We start from the raw sequence: 16,123 nt of genomic DNA, 5'->3' as shown, positions 1-16,123 counted from the left end.
CCTTAAATTGATGTAAGACCTTCGTATATCACAAGCTCTAGGCTTAGGAATTTGACCCTTAAAGCCCTCACTGGGGCTAAAGTAACAGAAAATTTGATAAGCAAGAATCCTTTCAAACATTTTGTTAGTGTTGTGAAATTCCTTATCTCTTAACCATGAGTTGAATATCTGGGTCCACTGAATAAGGATGGATATAATTTCTTGAAGCAGAATAAGGACTTACTTGCAACTGATTATCTTAAAAATAGCTGAAATCGACATACATCTTCCTATCACATACAAGAAACTCCACCAATATACAGACAAGAAGGTATACACACACACACACACAGACACACACACACACACACGATGCTTCAAAACAGGGATAGCCTTGCCACAGATACATTAGACTTTGCATATAATTTGAAAAGTATTGGGTAGGGCTACTGCTTAGAAGTACATCCAAGTCCATCACCAAGAACTGAAATTCAACATTTAATAATGCTTCCCTTTGGTTTAATTAATGCAAGTACCACAGAAGGGATAATCTGGTAAATTTTATAATTATTGTGAATTGTTAAAACTTTCCTAACATATTGGTTTTTTAAATTTTTAAGTTATTCATGCTTATGTTAACATATCAAATAATACAGAGGTGTGTGAAGAAAAAGTTAAGTTTCTCTCTTCCTTCTCCAACCTCATTGCTCAAAAATTTATCGAGGGCCTAGTAATGGGCCAAGTATGTTCTAGACTATATGGATACAGTAATGAATAAAACAAAGTCCCTGCCCTCATGGACTTATAGCCTAAAACAAGAGACAAACAAACAAGCAATAAATAATGCCAGGTAGCAATAAGTGCTATGAAGAAATGTAAAGATATGTAAGAGATCCAGGAAGGCCTCTCTTAAGAGGTGACATGAGCAAAGACTTGAATGAAGTGTAGGAATAACCAAGTGTATATCCATGGGAAAGGTATTCCAAGCTAAAGGAACAAAAAAGTGCAGCTCTATGAGGTGGAATATGGTTGGCATGTTGGAAGAATAGCAAAGAGGCCAATGCACATGAAGCAGAGCAATCAAGGAGTTGTCTTTTATCCACTGATAGAGACTATTTGTATTTACCCCATGAAATTATGCTACCAACTAGATACAGTTAAATTCATTTGTTCGTTTCCTTTCAATTTTTAGAGATTTAAAAAAATTTTACCCTTATAAATGGTTTGCATGGTTCCAAATTCAAATCTACAAAGCAAAATATATTCAAAGAAGTCTGGCTTCTATTTTCGTTCCCTCCAACCTATTCCTTCCCCCATAGGTAACCATCTATGAACCTTCTAGTTTTTAAATATAGGAAATACTTTTGTAATTCTCTCCACTTAGATACATTCATATCTCTCCCCCTACTTCTTAGATGAATGGTAGTATAATATAAAAATATGGAATACTTGATGAATTTGTGTATCATCCTCACATAGGTACCATACTAATCTTCTTTGCATCATTACAATTTTGACATGGGTGCTGCTGAAGTAAGCACTAAGAGATTAAGATTTTACATGGATAAGAGTTCAGAAGGTGGACACTGCCTGGAGCAAGACAGATTCGGTAGGTGCTACCATGGAGAGCCTTATGTAATCACCAGACACCAGGAAGATACCAGGTGGCTGCAGAGAGAGCAAGTTGCCTGAGGATGGACCAAAGGCATTGAAAAAAAAAGTGAAAGGGTAAATGCAGACGTATATTGCCTACTTCACAACTCAGCCTAGGGCCTACCTGCTTCAGTTTATCTTCCTAGCTTTGCCAATATTCTATTCCATCATAGAAGGAATCGATAAAAGGCCTTAATGTTTCAGGTTTTTAGTGAATTCTTTAGGCACATGAGGTATAAACACAGAACCCTTCAAAGGCACACAAAAATGTTTGTTTGAACAAACTCTTGCCACAAATCAAAAAATGTTCCTTGAGTTCTCTAAGTTTGAATTTTGCAATACTAGAAAGAAAAAGACATTCTAGAGGTCATTCTTATTTGTTCAGAGACTAAAATCTTAGTTAAGAGAGAAGAATAAAGCTATTGCAAATTACTTTGTACATACTAAGCCCCATATTTATTATTGAGCAAAAACTCATTGAGCAACTACTATGTTTAACACTTTATGTTAGGCACTATGGAAGACATAAATATGAATTAGACCTAATAACTGCCCTCGAGCATCTTACCATTGGTGCCAGTTATTGACTTAGGACTTCTCAGCTAGAAATCCATCCTTCTTTGCCTTGTATAACTATTCTAGAGCTGGACCCTGTAGGTATTTCTGCATGACAACTGGCAAAATGTTAGGCTTTGCCAATGGAGGGCAATGGAAAGACAGTGGGAGACCAGAGCAGGAGGAAACGATTTTCCCTTCTTCTGGTGTACTGTTTCCACACGGAGCTAGTGGATTGGTTCGCAGGAGAAGCCTGGTGGTGTTCACCTCAGCAGTCCTCATGGTTCACTTGCGGCCTGTGCCTCCAGCAAGTTTCTTCACCACAGGTGGACTGTAGGTTCCTGTGGCAGCCACGCCCTCTCCTCTAAATTTCTTAGTTCTTCCTTGCTGTTAATTCTTCCTCAGCCAAGGGGAGTAGCTATTCCTACAGTGGCTACTTCTGTATCCCTTAGTGTCCACTCCACTCTTCTTTTTGTTAGACACCTTTTACTGGTTAAAAATCTTTATATTAAATTTTCCCTGTTTAAATTACTGACACGATTTCTGCCTTCTGGTTAGTCCCTTAGCAGATATACCGCAGAATAAGAAAAAAAAGATAGATGTAAATTTATGTAAATTCTGTGAGAGAAAGGCCATTTCTGTTGCAATCACAGCCCAAAGACCAAAAAGCTTCAGAGGTGTAGATGTATAAAATTATGTATCAGTTTGTGTTGTGTCCAGATGCATATAACAGGAAACTGACCTCAGTGGCTTAACCAAATAGAAATTTATTTTCTTATATAATATGAAACCCATAAATAGGCAGTTAAGAGCTGCTGTAGCTACTCAAAAAAAAGTTAAGAACTCAGGCTCCTTTTAGATTCCAGCTTCTCCATCCTTAATGTGTGGCTTCTGTACCCATGGTGTAAGACTGCTTCTTTATCTCCAGACACTGGGTCCATATTCCAGGCAGGGAAAAGGAAAAAACTAATGGGTCAGTTGAATCTATCCCTTTTCATGAGGCTTTTTTCTGTCCACGTGGTTTCTTATCATTCAGTAGTCTAACTCTTCCTTGATATGGTGGCTGATTTCCAAAAAGTAGAGAATGAGAGCCATGAGACCTCTTAAGGTCTAGCCCAGAAGTCACACAGTGTCACTTCCAATGGATTCTCTTGGTTAAAGCAAGTCACAGGGTTGGCCCAGATTTAAGGGGAAGGGAAGCAGATGCTACTGCTTGATGAGATGAGTGGCTAAGTCACCTTGTAAAGGGGCATACAGGACAGCAGGGATTGTCACAGCTATACTTGAAAAGGATTTCTCACATTTCTCTTGACTGTCCCATTCCTTTCTTCCCCCTGCCATAATCATCCAGGCTTATCAGATACCTATGATGTCTCCTAACTTAACATGACTGTCTCCAGTCTGACATAAAACACAGACAGGAGTAAATACCTCACAAGAAGTCCCCTATTCATCTTTATGATCTCACATTACACCTCTCAGAAGGTGCCTTTTTTTCTTCAAACTTTCTCAGAATAAATATCCACCACCTATCAACATGAGTTGTTGTCACTCAAGACCCACTCCCCTCCGTCTATCAGTGTCTTTGGATGCAAAATCTGAGCAAATCTAACCAGAGACCACCTTGGAGACATGGCCATGGTCAAGCCCTCAACAGAACAGTCTAGGCTGTGCTTTAGAACCCTAAGTCCAGTTTCTAGCCTCCAGCCTGAATAAGGTGGATATGCTTTCTTGTTCTTTAGGCATTCTTCCTCCAGCAAATAATTATTGGATCCTTTCCCTCCCTCTCTCTCTCTCTCTCTCTATATATATATATACAGGTCTTTCTCTGTCTCTTTCTCTCTGTCTGCCGCTCTCTCTCTGTCTTTCTCTGTTTCTTTCTCTGTTACACACACACACACACACACCATTCTCAAAGACAGAACATCTGTTCTTTGAACATCTAATATTTTTCATAAATATGTAAACACTAACTGGTAGAACTCACAAAGAACCTAATCTCTCCTCTTCTAGGCCAGTTCACCTGCTTACTGACATGTTGACAGTGCAGGGCCTGAACTCAGACTGCTCCTCTCCCTGCCATAGGCAACTAGCCCCTGTGCACCATGGAAGTGACCTTGTTAGGGATCCTGGCTTGTCTCCTGCCTCCACCCCCTCCTCCTCAACAGTTACTGTTACTAATTTATGGCTGAAGAGATAGGAATTTCCCTTAAACCATCTCCATACACAAATCCATTTAGAACAATTTTTCACTTAAAAGGATCTATTATTAAAGTATAGGGCATGTGATGGTTAATTTTATGTGTCAACTTGACTGGCCATGGGGGTGCCTAGATTAAACATTATTTCTGGGTGTGTCTGTGAAGGTGTTTTTGGATGAGATTAGCATATGAATCAGTGGACTCAGTAAAATAGATTGCCCTTCCCAGTGTGGGTGGGCATCATGCAATCCATTGAGAGCCTGAATAGAACAAAAGGCAAAGGAAGAAAAAATTCATCCCTTTTTTCCGGTCTCACCAGAGAGCTAGGACATCTCATCTCACCTTCTCTGGCCCTCAGACTGGGAATTGCACCACTGGCCTCCCTGGTTCTCAGGCCTTTGAAATGCAACTGAAATACACCACCAGCTTTCCTGGGTCTCCAGCTTAGAGATGACAGATCATAAGACTGATCTAAACTATTGTTTACTCTACTTTTGACATCACAGGACACCACATACTTCAGGTAAGAACTGAGTACTTGAGAAAAATACACTAATAATCTCTCTTTGAACTATACATGTGAATTATATATTTTACAAGCTAAAGACTAAGCCTAAAATTATTAGCTTTCATGTGATTTTGAACCATTTGCATTCGAAGTTGGATCAGTGACAAATTCTTATTGATTCTTCAAGTTTTAGTTCTGAGGGCTTCTCCCCAGGGTGGCTGCTAGATGGTACTGTACCTTTGTGCTAACTAGAAAAAGGGTGATCCTCTGGGTCGATGTTGTCCCATGCCAGGTCTCTAGGCTGAGTGAGCTGGATTTCAGTCCCCAGCCATCCCTTCAGCTGGGCAGACTAGATGTTTAATCTTTTATGTTGACTTGTGTCAGTTCCAGTAGCCATTTGTTAGAACTAGTAAGTCAAATTTACAAGATTCAAGGATTTACCAGAAGATAACTAAGAGTCATCTTTCTGAGACATTTTTGTATTCATCTGGAGAAAATGATTTGTCCAAAGTTACCAAGAACAGGTGTTAAAATTGGATGGGTTTTAAAAATATTCAGACTTTCTTTAGTCCCAGGCCCTACATGAAATACTGTACGTTACAATCCCTTAATTCTTCCAGTCATAGAGCTAGAAGAAAAACTGACCTCCCTCACTTTACCAAGAGGCAACTTTGTGCCCAAAGTCACAAAACTCTTAGATCTATGCATTTGCTCATTCCTTTGTCCCAGTACTTCTAGGTCAGGCTCTCTTTCACACATAGGATTAGCCATACTTCTGGAATCCTTTTCCAGATTTCTTTAAATAAATGTATTCAGTTCGCTGGGAACCCTAATTTCTTCTGTCAAGTAGTCAATGAACACCACGCCCTCTGTTCCCTTCCTCGACTCCCCCCTCTCCCCCTCCACCCCACCCGAGTCCTATTTCACAGAAGAGAATGACTAGGAAGGGAGCTCCCCTACTAAAGAGAAGTAGCAACTGATAAAAGGGCCAGATCGCACAAGAAGGTGTCAACTGCAAGTCGCACTATCCTCCGGCCAGCTCACATCAAAGACGAAACAACCTGTTCAGTTCTCTTTGCCGGGGCTAGTCTTCAATTTCTTCGTTTTGTCCCTCCTTTACCAACCCCTGCCCGCCAGCCCATCACCGGGTGGGTGTTCTTGTCCTTCCCAACTGGTTACCAATAAAGTTGTTACAAAGTGACCTTGAGCGTCTTCCCTCCTGCACCCGTTTCCCCGCCTTCTCCATCCGGGCGCCGCGGCGCGGATAAGAGCCGACTGCGCCTGCGCGCCCAGCCCCACTCCTTCGACCTCTGCCGCCGCCGGTGCCGCCGCTGCCGCCTCGCGGGAAGGTAAGCGGAGGACGCGGGAGCGGGCCTGGCCCGGGCGGAGCAGCGTCCCGCGGGGACCCATTCATTCTACGGGCGCCTCACTGGGCGCGGGGCCCAAGCTGACGGCGTGCCTGGGAGCCGGCGGGACCTGGGTGGCAAGGGCAGGCCCTGGGAGGGCGCTTGACCTTAAGCCTCTTTGCCTCCGCAGAGAGGAAGCGGGAGAGGAGCCCACGTCGACTGTCACCTAGTCCTCTAGCCGCGCCGCCCCCCAGCGTGTAAGATGTTCGCCTGCGCCAAGCTCGCCTGCACCCCAGCTCTGGTGCGTAGCCCGGGCTGGGCCGGGGGACTGTGGGCCGTACCCTGGGGCCTGGAGCGTCCACGTTGTTGAATGGGGCGTCTCCGGGCGGGGCCCGCCGCCCTCTCGGACAGCTCTCCCCTCGCTCCTGAACCTGGATCCTTGTCTTCCTTTCCTCTTAATCCTGGGGCATCGCACTCCACTCCTCCCTCCATAAGGGCGGTGGAGAGTAGCCGAGGCCTAGCTGTCAGGCCCCACTGTCAGGCGTAGGTCAAACCTCCTTGCCTCTGGTCCCGGAGTGGCCCGCTCGCGCATGTCCGCGGTCCTGCTGTTGGGTTGGGATGCACGCGAAGGGTGGGGTGCTGTGAAGGATGTCGGGGGCCGCCGAGGCCTAGTTCACCGCAGCAGCGCTCTCCGCTGCCTATCTCTAGGTCAAACTTGCTGCTGCGGAGGGAGGGACTTTGCCTTACCCCGTGTGGGCGGAGGAAGGTGGTGGAGCAGCCGAAAGTCGTCTTCCTGCCTCTGGTCGTTTCCATAACCGTTTTGGAGGCTTTAGATCAAGTGAAGATCCGGGGGATTTGTCTTAGAGAATCAGGTCTTGGTTCTGAAGGGATTTTCTGTGACCTTAGTTCAGTGGACACTCAAGGGCAGAGAAGCTGGACTGGAATATGTCCTTATGGTCAGAGTATTTCACCGATTATTCTCGCACTGATGCAGGATTGCTTAAACTGCTTTTTAGTTTTATGATTAATGGATAAATAGCAATCTCTTGAAAATGTTGGCGGCTCATATTAACTGATGGACTATTTTAAATGACAGACATGTATAGTGACACTCCTGGTACTTACTTGTTGGTCCACTTAAACTTACCAAAGAATGTGGAGTCTTTATTTACCGTTTTTCTGATCTGAATTGTGGCACCATAATTGAAATTTTAAAAGCAGTATTTATTCTTTTAAACTAATTGTTCTTAGAACTTTTGTTCGGAGCACTACAAGTAGATTATGAGGCAAATTTTAAAATTTCATTAGCAATTTTAAACTATTAAAATTGCTTCATATATTGAAAATGTCGAAGTAGCCAAGATAAGAGTAAATGCAGAAAAGTCGTGAACTTTCAGATTCATTTTTGCTCTTTGCTTTTTTAGAATTCATGGTGCAAGAAGGGTCATTGAAGTCTTATCTGTATTCTTAATATATGAAATCTTTTTTTCATTGATAGATCCGAGCTGGATCCAGAGTTGCATACAGACCAATTTCTGCATCAGTATTATCTCGACCAGAGGCTAGGAGTGGAGAGGTAATAGTAGTAATAAAAAAAATTAAGTAATACTACCGAGTCTTATGTTTTGATTAAAGTGAAGGGGAAACAATTAATGAATGGTTTGAGGGCAATCCTTTCCACCCTTTAATCCAAAAAACATGAAGAGGATGAGCTAATGAAGGATACTTCTGTATCTAAAACTTATTTGCCTGAGTTGTCTAAGAAATATGGTCAGTGTGTATATAAAGTATATGGTTTGGGGTTGCCAATATTTAAGATTATAATAGCAACAGTTGTTGAAAGCTCTACTCTAATTAAAAAGCATATGCACATACACTGTTTCTTAATTTTCAACAACCTTATAGGGTGGAGATATTGTTATTCCTATTCTACAAGATTGGAATTATTCTTGATTTTTCTGTTGTGCCACACCACCTCCTATTCAAACTCAGCCACAAAGTAGAGAAGTAGGTATCATTTTGACAGCATGGTAATTAAAATAGCTAACTGTGACTACTGATTTGACCTTTGCCTTTATTTCCTCTTCTCTAGGGCTCTACGGTATTTAATGGCGCCCAGAATGGCATGTCTCAGCTAATCCAAAGGGAGTTTCAGACCAGTGCAATCAGCAGAGACATCGATACTGCTGCCAAATTTATTGGTGCAGGTGCTGCAACAGTAGGAGTGGCCGGTTCTGGTGCTGGTATTGGAACAGTCTTTGGCAGCCTTATCATTGGTTATGCCAGGTAATTTCTATTGCCCAATAAGCACGCTTGGAAGAGTTGGAAACTTAGAAAACTAGTGAAATAATAATAGCTACTTTGTATTAAGTACCTCCCGTGTGTCTTGCATTATATTTTGAGGGCTTTGCATGCATTATCTCACTTACTCCTCAGCACTCCTTGGAGATAACATCCAGTTTACCCATGAAAGACTCGAGACACAGAAGTCACACTGCTTGCCCAAGGTCATAGCTAGTAAGTGTAAGAAAACAAATTTTAACTCAGTTTGACTTCAGTCTGCACTCTTAACTATTAAACTATATTGGGAATATAATTAACAGAATACATTCTTCAAAAGTATCAATTTCCATTTATTATTCAAGACCTTATTTCTAAACTATCAGATCTTAGAAAGTACAGAACAGTCACAAGGATGAGGAGAATGTCAGAAGCCCTCAAAATGGATAAAGACTAACTGTTTATACTGATATGCAGAGACAGCTCCCTCCCTTTTCTCCATATGGTTAGGATTGAGGAGAAGAGAATGTCAAAGGCAAAACCAACAGAGATCTAGGCAAATACTCTTCCAGAACTTTCAGTTTACAAAGACCCTCACACTAGTAATCTGATTCTTTAACATTAACCAAACATGTTAAATTCAAATAATATTGCAAAGTAACGATTATATGTGTTGTATCTCTTTTAGAAACCCTTCACTGAAGCAGCAGCTGTTCTCCTATGCCATCCTGGGATTTGCCTTGTCTGAAGCTATGGGTCTCTTTTGTTTGATGGTTGCTTTCTTGATTTTGTTTGCCATGTAACAGAAATTACTGCAGAAATGTTGGCATTCATATTAATTACGGATGTAATTCTGTGTATCTTACTGTGACTCCGAAAACTGTAGTACTGGTGTCATGGAAATGTACGTTATTTCCAAAGTCATTTCATTAAAGATGAAAACTTTAATTTTTGCTGTGATTTGTACCTACCTAAATTTAGATCATCACAAAGAAGAACATGCATTCGGGCAGTTGCTGTACAAGTCAGAGGAAACTACAGCAGTTGCCTCACTGATGAAAAAGATTCTAATGTAATTTTTATGGACATTCTTTTATATAGTGTTCTGCACATTGTAAATTATAGGGCTTTTGTTTATTCATATAAAGGTGAAATATTTGAGTGTTTTTGAGTTCTATGAAATATGATTAATTAAACCAAGATAGTTAATTCCTCAAGATCGTTTTGTGTTTTTAAGGGATAACATGAATTACAATAGTAAGAAACAGAATCACCTTCCAAGACTAACTTGGCTGGTGTTCCACAGCTGGGTCTAAAAATAAATCACGTCATCTTTTTAGGAATTGAAGCTTGTTAAATGGGGGTCAGAGGTAGGGGAGGTGATTATTTTACTACAATTTAAAAAGAAGTACTATTAACCCAAAGTACATAGTATAAAATCATAGCAAATTTTTAAAATCCTAGGGAAATATTTAGATTATACCTCTGTTCCAAGTTCGTTTTAAATAAAATCAACTTAGGGTAAAAACGTCCTATTCTTAGTGCTGGTTTGGTTGTTGAAGGGGCATGAAACATTGACTCTGAAACAGGTTTCTTTCAAGACATGCCTGCAGCTGAACAAATCCGTGAGAATGAAAAGGAAATATCTGCACTGTGGCTGCCTGGCCTCCAAGTTCCCGAGCAAAAAAATTCTTTAGAAAATCAGTATAACTTCCGAGTATAATCACAGGCTGTTTTACTTGGAAGGGAGAAGGACATATTGCATCAAAGGATCAACATCCTGGAATATATCTCTACTTAACTATTTTATTTTTATTTCCAGTGACAAGTTTCTGACATTGAAAGTACATCACTGGAATAAATCTACTCTGACAGCAGAAATGTTTACTGTGCACCATTCTTACAGGAAGTACCACCAGCCTTACAAACAGATAGTGATGGTATATGCTTTTCACTAACTTCTTTGTTTCTGAACAGAGACCAATAGAAATATTATTTTCACATCAAACACCAAATGAATTCTCCATGTTGGTAAGAGTTTGGCCTGTTTAAAGACTCCAACAGGCAAGGGTATCTTGAGAGTGGTCGAGTGCCAATTCAACTATATTCAAAATGTGTTCCTAAAGGCATTTCAGATTTCAGGCATACTTTTTATTTGGTAATACGTTATTACCTTCTGTATTGCAGAAATGTGATGTCTTTAATGCCTTTGGGATTAACTCAAAATATCAATTTGAGTATGAAATGTATGTTTGAACCAAAGAGAAACTTGTCATCAAGCCACAAACACTAGACATATATGGAAATAACTAAAACTCAACATAGAATGGTGAGTTCCAGAAGAGTGGCAGTAAGTACTAAGATGTTCAAAGGGGGTAGAAAGAATTTTCCAGTGATGGAATCATGGAGAAGTGTTACCTGTCTACAAATTAAAATAAACCTTGAGGAACTGGTGGAAGGAAGACAGGCCAGAAGAAGAGGATATCTTGGTTAGTGAATTGCATGAGGAAAGATACTTGAGAAGCAAAGAACTGCCTGGGTATAGGAGGGAAGTAATGTGAGATAAGGCCGCAAGGTAACCTGGGGCAAAGTATGTATTCTAGCAAATGTAAGAGTGTGGGTTTTACTTGTGACCACAACCAGCCATCCAAGGTTTAGAGCTGTGTTTTAGAAAGGTTAATGTAAGTGCGTAGGATGGACCAGAGCTAGTAATGACCAGTGGTTGCTATAGTAGATTTGCTGAGAGGTAATGAGGACCCAGTCTAGGATGATGGCAATGAGTATTTTTAAAGAGTCTAGAAAAGTGGTATCAGTAGGATTTAATGTCTACATCTTGGGAATGAGGTGGGGGAGGAGAGGCTGTGTGCATTAAGTAAGTGCCATTCCCTGTCTTGGGGACATTATATATACTGTCGTTTAACCAGCATGACAACCCTGCAAAATTGGGATTAGTTTCCAAGATGCAGAGAAAAATAGACTCGAGGAGTTAAACCATTCCCCCAAATCACATAGTCGTTAAGTAGCAAAGTCAGGATCCAGATTCAGATCTTCCTCGATTCCAAAGCCCATGCTTTGATTTTTAGTATGATTATGTTAGGGATGACAAAGAAAAAGCTGATTTCAGGGAAATGATTATGTTGTTTTGTTACAGAATTTTAAATACAAGATTGAAGCATAATCTTACAGAGAGACTTATGGGCTTGAAATGAGATGAAAAGTATGGCGTATGGTATGGAGTAGATGTGAATAAAAGAAGTGCAGAGCAGCAGTAAGGACCCACCTCCAGGGAGATAACATGAATTTGTAGCCAGCCTCATTGACCTAGTTTTGTGACTCCAGCAGTGTTGGAAAGATTGTTAACATAAACTGATGTAAAGAGTAGTGAAGGTTATCAGGCAAGAGATGACAGAGGTCAAGGGGACTCTAATCAGACAGTGGGTAAGTACATTGTTCAACAGACTGACCTATGAGGGTCAAACTGGGTAAGGAACAAGTAAAGCCGCAATAGGGGTGACAAATTCTAATAAGGCTGGGGGTGAGGTCAAGAGGATTCTGGGAAGATGGCAGAGTAGGAAGCGCCAGGAATCCCTCTTCCCACCTAGACAACAATTGCACTGTCAGGATCTGTCTAATGTAACTATTTTGGAACTCTGGAATCTATTGAAGGCTAATTTCAGTCAATTTTAGCTCTTAGTAGAGTAGCAGCTACCATCCTGCAGCCCTAGTCCCGGGGCAGACAGCTGTGCAGGTGTTCCTGGAACAGCTTGCACACAGCTTGCAAGAGCCAGGGTGGGCAAAAAGAACAGTGTCCTCCAAATATTGGGGATCTGAGCTCTGATCGCTGATTGATGCTTCTGATTACAAAGGTGTAGATGAAGAGGAGGGCAGCCATTGTTGTTGCACCTCCCCTCATTGTTGCAAGCCCATCTCCAGCTGAAGTGACTTCCAGGGAATTTAAAGAGCTTGCACCCATTTTTCCCCCCTTCATTTTTCTGTTTTTCCTCTTTTGGGAGCCAGACATTACATACCAGCACATTCAAAAGCAACTGCATACACAGAGAAAATTAGACTCGGGCCACCCAGGCCCACGGAAAGGTGCAGGCTCAGAAAAGACCTGAGAAGACCTTAAGTTTACATGTCCCGCTGATCCTTGGCATAGAGATGGCCTACAACAATTAAAAAACAAACAAACAAACAAAAAACCCAGCAAACCTTGAGGAAGGAGGAGAATCTGATTTCCAGAGATACCACATTATTAGATCCAAATGTCCAGTTCTCAACAAAATATCACAAAGCATTCAAAGAAACGAGAGTATAGTTCATTCAAAGGAAAAAAAAATCTGTCCCTGAAAAAGAGCTGATGGCAGATCTACTAAATTAAAACTTTGAAACAACCATTTTAACGATGATCAAAGAACTAAAGGAAGCTGTGGAGAAAATAAAAAAAGAAATGCTGTATGAACTTCCTGATTTCAAAACTTACTACAAAGCTACAGTAATCAAAACAGTGTGGTACTGGCATAAAGATACACATAATAGACCAATGGAATAAACTAGAAAGCCCATAAATAAACCCTCACATATATGGTCAAGTAATTTTTGACAGTGCCAAGACCATTCAATGGGGAAGGACAATCTTTTCAGTAAATGGTGCTGGGGAAACTGGATATCCACATGCAAAAGAATGAAGTTAGACCCTTATCTGACACCATATGCAAAAATTAACTCAGAATGGATCAAAGACTTAAATGTAAGATCTAAAACTATAAAGCTCTTAGAAGAAAATGGGGCAAAAGCTGTAGGACATTGGATTTGGCAATGGTTTCTTGCATATGACACAAAAGGCACAAGCAACAAAAGAAAAAATAGACAAATTGGACATCATGAAAATTTAAAAATTTTGTGCCATAAAAGATGCTATCAACATAGTAAAAAGGCAACACACAGAATGGGAGAAAATATTTACAAATCATGTATCTGATAAGGGATTAATATCCAGAATATATAGAGAACTCCTAAAACTCAACAACAAAAAAACAACTCATTTTTAAAATGTTCAAAAGACCTAGACGTTTCTCCAAAGAAGATATTCAAATGGACAACAAGCACATGAAAAGATGCTCAACATCGCTAATCATTACGGAAATGCAAATTAAATCTACAAAGAGATACCACTTCACAAACACTAGGATGGCTACTATCAAAAAAATGAAAAACAGCAAATGTTGGCAAGGATATGGAGAAACTGGAACCCTTGTGCACTGTTGGTAGGAATATAAAATGGTACAGCTGCTGTGGAAAACATTATGGTGGTTCCTCAAAAAATTAAAAATAGAATTACCATATGATCCAGCAGTTCCACTTCTGGGTGTATATCCAAAAGAATTGAAAGCAAAATCTTGAAGAGACGTTTGTACGCTCATGTTCATAGCATCATTATTCATAGTAGCTAAAATATGGAAGTAACCCAAGTGTCCACTGATGGATGAACGGATAAGCAAAGTGTGGTATATACATACAATAGAATATTTTTCAGCCTTAGAAAGGAAAGAAATTCTGACACATGCTGCAACACGAATGAACCCTATGGACATTAGGCTAAGTGAAATAAGCCTGTCACAAAAGGACAAATGCCTATGATTCCACTTATATGAAGTACTTAGAGTAGTCAAAATCATAGAGACAAAAAGTTGAATCATGGTTTGCTAGGGGCTGAGGTGGGGGAATCGAGGAGGGTTATAGTTTAATGGGTATAGAGTTTCAGTTTTACAAGGTGAATTATGGGGATGGATGGTGGTGATGGTTGCAACATTATGAATGTATTTAATATCACTGAAATGTACACTTAAAATTGTTAAGATGGTAGATTTTATGTTATGTGTATCTTTTTGTTTTTGTTTTTTTTTTGAGGAAGATTAGCCCTGAGCTCACTGCTACCAATCCTCCTCTTTTTGCTGAGGAAGACTGGCCTGAGCTAACATCCGTGCCCATCTTCCTCTACTTTCTATGTGGGATGCCTGCCACAGCATGGCTTGCCAAGCCGTGCCATGCCAGCACCCGGGATCCGAACCGGCGAACCCCGGGCCGCCAAAGCAGAACATGCAAACTTAACCACTGCGCCACAGGGCTAGCCCATGTGTACGTATTTTATCAAATTTTTTTTTTTTTTAAAGTGAGAGGGATCAAGGTCCCAGAGGTTGCAATAAGGCCGAACGAAGATCCATTTCAGCAAGCGCTAGAAAATAGACAAGAAATTTAAAGAATTTCAGAGTTCAAGATTTTAGAGGTAAGGTAGGTCCAAAGAATGATGAAAATTTGTGGTCAAATTGCTAAACAGCTTAAGTTGAGTAGAAATGAATGTCATTGAAGTTAAGTTTAAGGAAGAATTGTAGGCAAGTGGGAAATAACATTTGAGAACCAAATAAACTATACTCATCCTTCTGCTGTAAGTTTTAAATTCTATTAGGTAATTTTAACCAATATGGATTGGTTTGGGTGTTTAGTGTTTAGGAGAGGAAAAGTTTGTATTGTTGCAGTACTATCCTCTGCAAAGCTTTTAAAAATATTATATGATTTCTACACATGAAATTATAAATGAGTTGTTGAATTCTCTACATGCTGAGCATATATTAATTTAGTAATTTCACAGTATTACTCTGCTGATATCACTTGGACTTAAGACTCAAATACATAGCCCATCAATTACTTGCCCAATTCTTTATATTATTAGGGGCAAAAATTACAATTTTTTCAGCTCTAGTACCATCTTCCTCTGCCTCAACAAACATGGCAGTTGGATTCTGTCTCTGCCAATAGCAACATTATGCCTCAGCTTGTTTTGATGTAGAGATAGTTAATAAGTAGTAGCCAAAACTTGTCATAGTGTAAGATTTATAAGACAACAATAGCATCATTTTTATAGATTTTTTAAAAAGTAGACAGCATGAGTTTATTTATACTTCTCTATTCCCTTCACCCATCCCTATCCTACTCTCCCTCCCTCTACCCCAGCTCACTTGTGTGTGCTCCTCCAGGCTTTCTGGTGTTGTGTATATCATAATGTACTAGAGCATTGCTACTGAAAGTGAGGTCTGTGGGTCTGTGGATCAGCAGCATTAGCATCACCTGGGCGTTTGTTAGAACTATAGATTCTGGAGCCTTGTACCACATCTTCTGAATCAGAATCTGAATTTTACAAGGATCCCAGGTGATTTGTATATACCTTAAACTGTGAGAAGTACTGTACTAGGATACCATAATTTCCAGTATGCCGTGACTCACACTCCTTATCTTTCAAGAAGCTGTCAACTCATTCATTGGGAGACATTTTTTCTCCTTCCTATTGGAATGTATTGCTAATTTGTTGATTCTCAAAGTGTGGTCTGAGACCTCTGAGGGCCCCAAGAGCCTTTCAGGGGGTTCATGAGGTTCTCCCTTTTCCATGTACATAGTTGTGTGAGGCTAGATTTTCACCATATACTTCAACCAAAACAACATATTGCAACAGATCAAATGCAGAAGCAGATACAAGAACGCAACTATATTCTGTTAAGCTTGACATTGTGATTTACCAAAATGAAAGCAATGCCATTCTTCTATTT

The 16,123-nt window shown here is 40.3% G+C and overlaps 1 protein-coding gene and 1 non-coding gene across 2 annotated transcripts; one reads left to right on the top strand and one right to left on the bottom strand.

Moving 5' to 3' along the window:
- Nucleotides 1-1,413: 1,413 nt before the first annotated feature.
- Nucleotides 1,414-1,520, bottom strand: LOC111768944 (U6 spliceosomal RNA). The gene has a single exon (XR_002801627.1). It is a non-coding gene; the product is annotated as a U6 spliceosomal RNA (small nuclear RNA).
- A 4,676-nt stretch (nucleotides 1,521-6,196) lies between these two features.
- ATP5MC3 (ATP synthase membrane subunit c locus 3) lies at nucleotides 6,197-9,470 on the top strand. Its single transcript, NM_001309187.1, has 5 exons — nucleotides 6,197-6,245; nucleotides 6,433-6,543; nucleotides 7,741-7,818; nucleotides 8,335-8,528; nucleotides 9,211-9,470. Exons 2-5 carry the CDS (start codon nucleotides 6,505-6,507, stop codon nucleotides 9,323-9,325), a joined length of 426 nt encoding a protein of 141 aa, NP_001296116.1. The 5' UTR covers nucleotides 6,197-6,245; nucleotides 6,433-6,504; the 3' UTR covers nucleotides 9,326-9,470.
- The last annotated feature ends 6,653 nt before the right edge of the window (nucleotides 9,471-16,123 follow it).

The sequence above is a fragment of the Equus caballus genome, chromosome 18, assembly GCF_041296265.1.
Source record: "Equus caballus isolate H_3958 breed thoroughbred chromosome 18, TB-T2T, whole genome shotgun sequence".
NCBI lineage: Eukaryota > Metazoa > Chordata > Mammalia > Perissodactyla > Equidae > Equus > Equus caballus.
The sequence above is the reverse complement of the archived record's forward strand: the minus strand, read 5'-3'. Positions and strand labels throughout refer to the sequence as shown.

Coding starts and splice junctions, on each gene's coding strand:
- ATP5MC3 (NM_001309187.1), top strand. CDS start 6,505: ATGTTCGCCTGCGCCAAGCTCGCCTGCACCCCAGCTCTG. Junction 6,544..7,740: donor TCGCCTGCACCCCAGCTCTG/GTGCGTAGCCCG, acceptor TTTCATTGATAG/ATCCGAGCTGGATCCAGAGT. Junction 8,529..9,210: donor CTTATCATTGGTTATGCCAG/GTAATTTCTATT, acceptor TATCTCTTTTAG/AAACCCTTCACTGAAGCAGC.